Genomic DNA, 11,494 nt, shown 5'->3' on the forward strand with positions numbered 1-11,494 from the left:
TATTTTAAACAACAACAAAAATTAAGATTATTTGCTGCTTTTAGTTTTGTTTCATTCCAAATGATCATGAGATGTTTCTAAATATATATGTTTTCTTATATATACATGCTTGAGGTCAAAGAAAATCCTAATGTATTTTATAATTCATTGCAAGTTATACATCCAATAACAATAATAGTAATAATTTAGCGCGTGATTCTTTTTAGTGCAATTTAGTACGTGATTTTTCTTTTTCTATTTTGAATAGTAAATATAATGTTTTTTTAATTATCATAGATCAATACATGAATTTGTTTACATGATAGAAAAAAAACATTTCGTTGTTACAATTTCAATTTTATATAAGTGGATGAATCATGTAGTTTTACAGATTCATTGTTTTGCATCCTACCATTGAGTATCATATTGTACCACCTAATTATATTTTGATGCAATTCAATATATGCCTTTTCAAAAAAGAATAAAGAAATGTATATAAAAGAATGGTGCAACCACTTATATATACGAATACGATACACATCCGTTAAAGGTATATATTGTAACATAAGATACTTTAACTTCAAATGGAATGGTGCACCCACATATTGTATACACCTTGAATTGTTGGATGAATTTAGATCCCCTCCACCCAAGGAGGGTGGCTATCCATCCGCCCAGGCCTTTGGATGGACGACACTTGATTGTTTGATATTTGCACATGCCATATGCTGCTCATCCAAAGGCATAGGCGGACGCCCACCATGAGCGAATACGATATTTATTTGGTCATCGTTTGGGATTTTTATCGCCTCCTGTTTTTGACAAGCTCCAGTTACCTACAATTCACCATTAGATCCAACACGTGTATTATCCTAATCTAGTGGTCAATAATTTTTAATCCTTAACCATAATATTTATTTTGTCTCTCCCTCATTTCACTAATCGTTTTATTTCAAAACTTAAGTTTTGTTGTCTTCCTCATTAGCTACTGGCCTACTGCTCCAGCAACGGCCCTGTGACCATTGGAAAGGGGAAAAAAGGCACCGGTTTTTCCTCTGCAACGTTTGTTGAAATCTACAAGGAACTCCATTGATGAGATTGAGATTTGTTGGTCTAGTCCCTTAGACGCAAAGGATGCTCAATCTCTCAAGGTTTTTGATAATGCTTATACAATATCTAAACCAATTATTTTCATAGATTGTTTGAACTAGATAAAAGATGATAAGATGAACTCGGTTGAAGATTTGGCGGATAACCAATGAGACATCATTTCCATCTCAAACGTCTTCTACCCGAGAAGAAAAGAAAATAAATCTCCATCAGAGATTTGTGGGTTGGAAGAAACGGAATTCAAGTGTGGGAGAAAGAATCTCGTTGGAGTTGTTTTATGGGGAGGAGAAGATTGGAGGAGATAAGAAACAATACCATTGAAGCTAAAGAGTTAAGAAACAAAACTGTCATTGTTGTGTACGAGTATGAAACTTAGGTTTTTAAAGAAGATGCTGAGTTAAATGAGGGAGAGAAAGAATAAATATTATGGTTAAGGATTAAAAACTATTGACCACTAGATTATGATAATACACGTGTCGTTGATCTAAATGATGAACTGTAGGTAACTGGAACTTATTAGAACGTGAGGCAATTAAAATCCTACATTGTTTGACATTTATCTAAATATCGCGTCATTATTTTTTTATTTTTTTGGTAAGATATCGCGTCGTTGTTGAAATTCATTTATAAATCATATAAATCAATTTTTTTGATGTTACTTATAAATATGTTTGAACCATTTGATACGAGGTGACAATACATTCACACATTTACATTTAAAAGGAAATGATGGTCCATCGTCAGAATTGTACATCATATTGGTCCTCGCTTGTGAGTTGAGTCATTACTTGTTTTGCACCACAAAAAAAAAAGAAGTCATTACTTGTTTCAAGTAACACAACTGCACAAGCCTCAAGCCTTGAGACGTAAAAAGCAGTAGAAGGAAAACTCTAGCCTGGAAATGGAGATGCAAAGGAGTATGATCATGGGTCTCTTTCTTCTTTTAATCATGCTATCTAGCGTCAGAGCTTGGACCGGAGAAATCCATGGCAGAGTCGTCTGTGACGTATGTGGGGATTCTTCTATCGGACCTGAAGACCATGCTTTGGAGGGTAGGTTTCAGTTTCACTGGAGTTTTGTGTTAAATCGAATCCATTTTGGATGTTTATGGTGGTTTCTGATGTGCCTTGGAAGTTCTGTTCCGTTGGTTACGGCTTTTTGAACTGATTTTGAGTGTCAGTAGTCTGGTTGGTTTTGAAACTGGAAAGTAGGTCCATAAGCATGAGATTGATTTTGGTGGATTTATTGAATTCATATTTGAATTTTCTACGATGGTTATAGTTATGGCAAATCCATGTTCTGTTTTTTTTTTTTTTTGCCCTTTCGAAGTGTTCTCCTTTTAGGGTTTATGTGGATGCATCCATTGTTATTCGTCGGTTGCAGTTTATACATGGAGAAATTAGTTTTAAGGTCATGTGTATTGTGGGTTTTGGGTGCTATAGATTGTTGGTGCTTGGTTGCGTTTCATTGGACAGCTACTGTAGCTATACGCGTTGCATAAAATTCATTTTGAGTGTTTGACACCTACATATGTTTTGGTTCTCTTTAGAATTATCCGACAGTTTTCTGATCTCCCAAGTAAATACTGAAAGATTTGTGATGTGCACAGGTTGATTATGAGCCAAGCTGACTGGACATAGCATTAGAGAACGAAGTAATTTGTCCGTTCTTTGTTTTCTACTCGTTTGAAAAGTTTTAGGGACTTAACATGGAGTTCTTGTAGTTACCACAAAGGAGTTTTATGGTACAACTTGAAGGTATTTAAACGACAAGGGGAAAAGCCAAACAAGGTTTTTGGGTTGAACTAATCAGACAATTAGGATTTGTTGATTTAATGGAAGTAATAGCATTAGACAAAGTGGAGTGGTGAAGAAGAATTTTTGTTTCTGGTTGTCAGTGAATAGAATTAGTCCCCATTCAATTTGATGAGATCAGCATGTCGGTGATTGTTGAACCACATAGAACATAGTCAGCCTGCCCTTTCTCCCTGTCCAGCGGGATTTCTCTCCAGGTTTTAAACATCTATTTGCATATTATTTCACAATTTCACAAGCACAACAAATATCCACATGTCATACTTTCATTATTGGGCAGCAATGGAATGACTCCAAGATTTGGCAATATTAATGGGTTTAATTTTAAGGAGATCCATGTCCATCAATTTTGGACAATGAAGAGGCATCATATAGATAAACGTAATGTAGCACGGATGTTGAGATGAATGAGTTGCAAAATTGGATGGGATGGATAAAATAAGGATTTATCATATTAGTGTTGGCTTGGAGTAGATCTGATAGATGATAAGCTATGAGAAATGCATTTGAGGTGACATGGTCACATTTAATGGAAGCCTTTGGATGCCCTACCATTGAAGAGTGGCCTGATTCAGATAGACGGAACAAAGAACCTTTTGGAGAAGTGATGAGGAAAGACATGCATAGTAGGCTTTGTACCAAGAATGGCATCAAATGGAGATGATTGGAGGGTGAGGATCCATGCAGTCATTAAAGAGTGAGCTGTTGTTGTAACTTGTGAGGCAAGAAGGGGTAGGGTGAACAAGGTAGAAAATTAATTAAAACAAGCAGGAGTTATGAATGATGGAGAAGCAGGATATCTAGCCTTTAGTCCAACACCTCTATATTTCAATAGTACTTCGGTAAATTTTCATTTTCAGGCCAGACTGAAATCTACTTGAAACCAGAAAATCAGAATGCCAAACAGCCAATGTAACAGTGTTGTGTGTATCTGGTTGCAAGGTAATGGGTATGGGCATTCTATTGGCATGAAGATAACTTTTAGAAACTTTCCATGGGAACCTGAATACATTTAGATAATCTGATATGTTTTATGGTATCTTCAAGTATGGTTGCTAAATCTCCTGGTAAAGCCTGGTCACATTGATGGTCGATTACTGATGAGGGGACCAAATAGCTAAACTGATCAGAAACTCATAGTTCAAAAAGACAGCTGAAAGAGTGCAAAAAGTTGACTGAGCATGGCTCACTATCTTAACCTAGTCTCTTTTTTTGGAAAGTTATATGTGTTGTGCAGCTGGGTATTTTGCAAGTTTAAGTCTTCTCCAGAGGTTTTCAGACTTGCAAACTGCCAGAGAATATGCCCGAGATCCAAAGGGATCTTGAGATTGCTCACCAGCTCAGATCCCTTGGGATTTCTCCTTGCCTCTCTTACGTATTTTACTTGTGGTTTTTTGGACCTATATGAGGCTGCATTATGTATACCTAAATGCAATAGAACACAGCCTCTCTTCTGGCTGATTCTTGCATTCTTCTCTTCCTCTCTTCCTCTTCCTAGTTCTATTCTTTGCCCTTCCATTGGCACAAAAGTAGTATATCACTAGGGTAGTTCACATGACGTTTCAATTGAAATACGATGTATTAATCCTAAGGCCTCCTTATGTTAAAGAACTATTACAGATAGGGTCCCAAGGTCCCGTCAAGTGTCCATATTACACTCAAGTCACTTTGTTATCTTGGTGTGAATATGAATAGTGAGAATCAATGACCTTTAGTCAATTTATGAAAATTTTCCCCTTCTTTTGGATATTAGATGGTAACCCTTGCTCATCTTTGCCCACACCAACTTCCTATCTAGTGAAATCCCGATCTAATTTGAACTTTTGATTTTTAGCTAATGAACCAAATCAAACCGGTGAACCTCAAGTCAACATCACCAAATTGGCGGGTAAACCACTGGATACCCTAGATGGGAAATTAATTTCAAAGAGATAAGATCAATTGTCCAAAAATTTAGAGTTTAATTTCCTTGTATTAAAGCCACCATATTAAAATAATAAAATAATGATTTCGGCGATATTGACAATGATGCACCGGCCCGAATCACAAAAGGGTATTGACATCTTGAACTACCTAACAAGTATAATAAAAATATCCCTAAATTCTTATATTGTCCGAATACTAGTAACGCTCGTACATCCATACCTAGTGGAATTAGGCTAATCTGAAAACGAGAAAATGGTCACTATGATTTTTTGAACCCGAAGGTACCAATAAATGGACTCAGGGATGGGTCCACCTCACCTTCCATCCCCACCTTCCACATATGGGGATAGGTGGAGGTGGAAGAAGGCAACTTTAGTAAAATGCAAAACATTAAGTTGATAGTGTGATGACACCTCAAAGTGAGTTAATAGGATGATGACACCCATCTAAGCAAGGAAATAATATTAAAACACAAAAATAATTATTAGTGATAATCTCACCGAGTAACATTGGCTTACCCTGCAACTATAAATAGGGGTTTAGGGAGAGGAGAGAGATTGGAGGTTTATCGCAAGAGAGGAGGAGAGATAAGAAGGAGAGAAGGCTCAAGGCAACCTTTCATCTTAGGGATTAAGCTAAATCTTCCTCTCTCTAGTTCTAATTCGAGTTTCTCTACCAATAAATTACAAAAAACCTATGTTGCCAAACTAGTTATGTATATAGAGTAGGCATATATGCGATGTTATAATAGTCAAGGAATTATTGAATTATAAAACTTATCATAAACAAAACACTGAATCTGTAAGAAAACAATACCTATGCCTGCTAAAATCAACTACAGAAGTATGTCTCAAAATCCCGGATTAAGAACCTTAAATTACTGCGAGTGTAGACTCCGAGTGTATGGTTCAGCAGAATCATTCACACACACACACACATAACCTACCCCCACAGATGTTTTGACATATTCGGCTTAACTAATCTGCTGATGCTAGATTGAATAGGTTTTGAATCTAGAAATTAGTTGAGTGACAATTTTTTTTTCTCTAGTTTCTTTCTGGGTTTACAGCAATGTTTGACTTGCCTATCCACTTTCAATTGTTTCTATGCTATGATTTGTATGTTTTTGTTTCTATTTGACAATGTTCCATTTGGATTGTGCTATTATGTATAGAAATTTGTAATCTATCTTATTTGCATTGGTGGAAATGGGTTATCAAACCTTATTGTGGCTCTCAGCATTGCTTCTTTCTTTATTTCATTTCTTTCTTTGTTTAATCCTCAAATTATATTATCATTAACCTAAAACTCCATTTGTGCTTTCAATTTACCTCTCTTACCGATGCTTCCATTCCATGTCGTGAATATAGTAGCTTCTTTGGTGAAATTTTCTCCTCTTCTTTTTTTCTTGCTCATAACAGATTCATGTTTGCTCTAATTTGGGGTGTTTGCTGTCTTTCTTCTCCCCCCCCCCCCCCGCGCAGAACTACCTGGGCATTCCTGCCTTGCTACATCTTCTCCTAGTTTCTTCTCTTGTCCCTTTCCTCCCTGATCATCCTATTGAAAGTGGCTAGGCAAGTCACACATTCTGTAAACCTAGAAAGAAACGAAAGAAAAAGAATTGTCACTCATAACTAATTCCTAGATTCAAAACCTACTTGGTTTAGTGTGGTGAGATTAATTAAGCTGAATATGTTAGAACATCTAAGAGTGTAGGTTCTGTGTGTTTGTGAACGGTTCTACACTTCTAGTAATTTAAGGTTCTTAATCTGAGATTTGGGATTTCCTTCTGTAGGTGATTTCAGCAGGCATAGCTCTTGTTTTCTTATAGATCTAGTGTTTTGTTTATGATCAATTTTATTAATTAATATTTCCTTGACTAACTAGTTTAGCATCTACTCTATATGCATAACTAGTTTAGCAGCATATTTTCATAATTTCAAGGTAGAGAAACTCAAATTAGGACTAGAGAGAGGATGCTTCAGCATCATACCTAAGATGGAAGGTTGCCTTCGGCCTTCCCCTATTTATAGTTGTAGTGTAAGCCGATGGTACTTTGTGAGATTATCACTTATAATGATTTTTATGGGTTTTACTATTATTTCCTTGCTTAGATAGGTGTCATTATCCCATTAACTTAGTTTGAAGTGTCATCACCCTATTAATTTAGTGCTTTGCTTTTTGCCTTCTTCCACCTCCGCTTATCCACATACGTGGAAGGTGGGGATGTGTCTCACCTCCTTTCCCCCACCCCACCGTCATCATTTCACCATATTGCTTCAAATATGAATTTTTATTACTTAATCTATTTCATTATCTACTCTTATGCACGCTCAGGTTTATATTTATATAATTTAATATATATACATATTGGCTTATGGTCCTACTTGGTTCTTACGTGGGACCCATCCCTGAGTCTATTTATTGGTACCTTCGAGTTTATAAAATTGTACTCATCATTTTTCCTTTTTTGGTTTAGCCTAATTCAAGTGGGTATGGAATCTAGGAGCATTACAAATTACTAGGGTTTAGCCAAAATATGAATTTGGGGTTATCTTTATTATGCTTTTTTGCACAATTATTGTATACTTGCCTTGGGTAATTCAATAAGTCGGTACCATTTTGTGTTCTAGGCCAGTGCATCATTGTCGGTATTGGCCCTGGAATCATTATTTTTATTTATTGGATTTAACATGCGAAAATTAAAATTTGAGTTTTTAACTAATGAAATAGTTCCTCTTCGGAATGACTTTCCCATCCAAGGTATCCGGTGGTTCACTCGTTGATTCAGTGGTGTCAACTTGAGGTTCACCGGTTCGAGTTGGTTCATTAGCTAAAAATAAAAAGTTCAAATTTGACTGGGATTTTGGGGTATGGGTGTTATAGATAATATTGTACCATCATGTTTTTTCTATGGTGAAATCCAATGCATTGGCTTGTCTGTATCATATGTTAGTTTTTGGTTTTTTGCATTCATTAATGCTATCTGGTTGACGTTACTTTTATTCCTGATCTCCAATCCAAAGTGGTCCCCAATTCGAGTCTTTTGGACCTGGGAGGTCCATGATGAAGACACTTTTTACCCCAACCTTCTTTTAATGCTACATGGTGGAGATTGGTTTGTCACCCAATGCTTGGGATCCACAGGAAGGGTCTTCTGGTGGACCATCTAAGCCTCTAGTCATGATGATTGCAAATTTGGGAAGTGAAAAATTGGTGGAGGGCTGGTAGAAGTGGGAGTCCTGAGATAGGGAGATCAGAGTTGTAGGGTAGAAGGCAAATTGCATTAGACCCGGGGGGGGGGGTTGAGACAATGGCTCGGTCATTGTGGTCACACAGGCACTTGCGCACTTCACTATTCCATTCTTCGAGTCCAAGTGTTGTTGGATTACAATCTGGTATTGAAAGAAAACAATTGATGACTCCTGCAGTAAAACTGAAACCATCCATAATCCTAATAAGAATCTAAAACCAGAAAGATTAAAAGTATCTCAACCTTATCTAGCAAAGTAAATAATGTAATTAAAAAAAAAGCTGACAAGATATATCACCTACTAGACTAAATCCTGGATTTGGGCATGGTTCATCTCCATCTGGATTACCAAACAAGTTTGGGTCAGTCCAAAGTAGCTCACCTGTGTCAGAAACAGGTAAAATCTCCCCAATTTGCCTACCCAAATTTGCTTGTTCCACCCATCAAAGAATGAATTTAATCATAATCATGAAATTCTGATCAACTATTTCATCTGCATCTATCTAGGCTATGCCGTTAGCTTACATATCTCCAAGGGTGTTGATGCAACCATCTCGATTAAACCCCACCGCTGACACACCATCACTGGTCGTGTATTGTGGTTCTCCATTTTGTACATTGCCCTTCTTGGAACATTTGGTTATTTTGTTGATTATCAATATCAACTTGAGGTTCAAATTGTGTGCTTCTCTCCAGTACCCCTTACATCCATCATCATTTCCTTTATCTTGAATCCTTGCTTAATGCTTGGTCCTACAATGTAGAGATCAGTAGACTGTAATGCATACGGTGGCTTGGAAATTGGCTTTAAACAACTTCCAAGGAATAGTTTGGTTTTTTGCAGACAGGGCAATGGATCCAGATTGTCACACACACCATTGAAAGAAGAATGCTCTTTCAGATCCAAAATCGTTCTTTCAAACAGAAACAGAACTAGAAAGGATGATAGCATCTTTACCTTAAGATATTGTTAGGAAAAAATGTCATATTATAAAACTTTATATATCTTGGGACCAGTTCTTATGTCTTGTGTAATTTTCAGACCGTGTGAAGAACATTAGGTCTGATTTCCAAGTGATTTGAGGGTTTATTTGGATACTGGTAAGTGTCTTAAATAAGGAAAAGGAGTCTCTCGTGACTACCTTCTCAGTTGATCTGTTTGTGTTTCGCTTAGCAACATTTTTTGAGATGATGTTCTTATATATTGGACTTGTCTATTCTGTTTGAGGCCAGGGTTGGCCAAAAGCTTCATTCTGATAAATTAAACAACCAGTCATCCAATAAAGAATTTCCTAATTATAATGGAGTTTATTTTTGAAAATACATATTAGGGTAAATTGCATGTAGAGCCGCTGAGCTTTGCCTTAAATACAGTGCAGCCCCTTGTTTTTCTTAAGTACATACCTAGATGCCCTGAGTTTAGGGAACTTGTTACACTCGCTTCATTCTTGGGAACACCTCCTTTTACCCAATTCATTAGAGCATTCCTGTTTGAGATATAGGCTGCCCTATGGGTTCATTTATCATTTAAAGCATCAATGGTGAATATGTCAACAATTAACTGGAATACTCTGGTGGAGGGGGCCAAGTATAACAAGTACCCAAAACTCAGGTGGTCTAGGTGTATATTGTACAAATACAGGGGGTCACACTATACTTAAGGCAAACCTTAGGTGGTCTCTGTGTAATTTATCCTATATGTCATTTCAAATTAGTATGAAAGAACTTTTACTTGTTCATGGCCCTCTTGGACAATGGCATACATGGTCATTATTTGGACAATTTTGTGGCAATTATTTTTTCTTAATGGTTTTAATGAAGGCAAGAGCTCAGAGTAATTAGCCTTTTTATTTAATTATAACAAGGTAGTGTCTTCTGAAATGTGCTAGGAAATATATTGGTGAGGAAGGATAGCCTGGCTTCTTCCCTGTTTTAAGTGAAACTCTCACCTTTCTTTCACATAAAAAGAGGTCCTTACTCAGGTGCTGCACTTTTAACTTTTTGTTAGAAGTACTTCCAGGAATCAGTACTTGGTGTGGTATTGTTGCTGTTCTTGGGTGATCCCAAACAGCTTTTTTTTTTTGGGGGGGGGGGGGGGGGGGGAAGAAAAGCTAGGACACTGGTGTTGTATGTTTCAATGATGAAATAAGACAAAGAAGTTTTGAAAAATGATACTCTCAAGTGCCCCTATGATGTATACCTAACCATCATAAAGTAATATTTCTGTGAAAGCCAAAAAATTGCTTTAGTTTGGTAACTGGTTTCTTAGATTTGCTTGCTTGTTGCAGGTGCAGAGGTAGCTGTTCTTTGCATTACAAAATCTGGGGAGGTGCTCAATTATCAAGCATTCACCAATTCAAAGGGCAAGTACACAGTGGCTGAGACTATGCCAGAAAGTGATCGGTGGGATTCATGCTTGGCTAGGCCAATGAGTAGCATCCATGAGCATTGTAACCAACTCTCAGATGCCAATTCTGGGGTCAAGTTTGATTACAATCATCCATCAGGTTATTCTCATGCAATCAAGCCATTTCTATATCGGCCTGTCAATGTTCCCATGTACTGCATCTGAATATTATACTTCATATATCACTTTATAATACAATATTAATCTGTGTTTGTAAGCAAACTGAACAATATGCATGTATTTCAGATTCCTGGATGTGCAACTTGTAATGCAGTGTTCATATTACTTTGTTTATGTTTAGTAATATTCCCATGTTCAGACACTCTTGCTTACCTCGTGGATCTGAACTCACTGATTAGATTGATCGAATCTAAGATGTTACTTCTCATTTTAGCTGTACATTTACAACCTTAAGAAAGAAAATTACCCAACTTCAGTTGATTTGTTTTGTGATCGTGTGCGGAACTATTAAGTAGTGCTGAGATTGCTTTCCATTGAACATCAGAAAACAAATAATAAAAATCCAAGTATGGTGACGCACTCCTGATGTGTTTTTGACTAAATTGGTTTTGGCATTAAAGCTCTTAAAAATATTTTAATGAGAAGATACCTGCCCTTAGATGATTAATAATATCTCATTGAAGGTTAGGTTGCCTTTAAGCCAATGGCTAATTTGCAACACTATTCAAAAAGTCCATGTGGGTTAATTCTATCTAATCATATTATGCATGTTCTATTATTTAAAGTCTTTGTTATGTCGTTTGACTTGAATTCTTGTACCGACTTTAAAGAGGGATTCGCATCGACATTTTTTTATGGACGACCCGAGTCACCCGATTTGGGAGATATATGATGGAAGCGCCCAGGAGTAGGGGTGGCGAACCATTTACGTGATTAAAGTATATATATACATGACATTTTATGTTCGCCTACGAAGTCATTATGAGATTTGAGATTTTTGCCTTAGAGTTCTTGTGACAGTTCTAGCAATTGGTTGAGAAATCT

The 11,494-nt window shown here is 36.7% G+C and overlaps 1 protein-coding gene across 1 annotated transcript; it reads left to right on the forward strand.

The window, feature by feature from the left end:
• The first annotated feature begins 1,845 nt into the window (after positions 1-1,845).
• Positions 1,846-10,932, forward strand: LOC149004195 (Pollen Ole e 1 allergen and extensin family protein). The gene is made up of 2 exons (XM_089168613.1): positions 1,846-2,141; positions 10,371-10,932. The coding sequence occupies exons 1-2, from the start codon at positions 1,991-1,993 to the stop codon at positions 10,652-10,654; spliced, it is 435 nt and encodes a 144-aa protein (XP_089024739.1). The 5' UTR covers positions 1,846-1,990; the 3' UTR covers positions 10,655-10,932.
• The last annotated feature ends 562 nt before the right edge of the window (positions 10,933-11,494 follow it).

Source organism: Hakea prostrata, chromosome 9 (assembly GCF_041222555.1).
Source record: "Hakea prostrata isolate BN-2017 chromosome 9, UWA_Hpros_2, whole genome shotgun sequence".
In the NCBI taxonomy this organism is placed as follows: domain Eukaryota; kingdom Viridiplantae; phylum Streptophyta; class Magnoliopsida; order Proteales; family Proteaceae; genus Hakea; species Hakea prostrata.

Coding starts and splice junctions, on each gene's coding strand:
- LOC149004195 (XM_089168613.1), top strand. CDS start 1,991: ATGGAGATGCAAAGGAGTATGATCATGGGTCTCTTTCTTCTTTTAATC. Junction 2,142..10,370: donor TGAAGACCATGCTTTGGAGG/GTAGGTTTCAGT, acceptor TGCTTGTTGCAG/GTGCAGAGGTAGCTGTTCTT.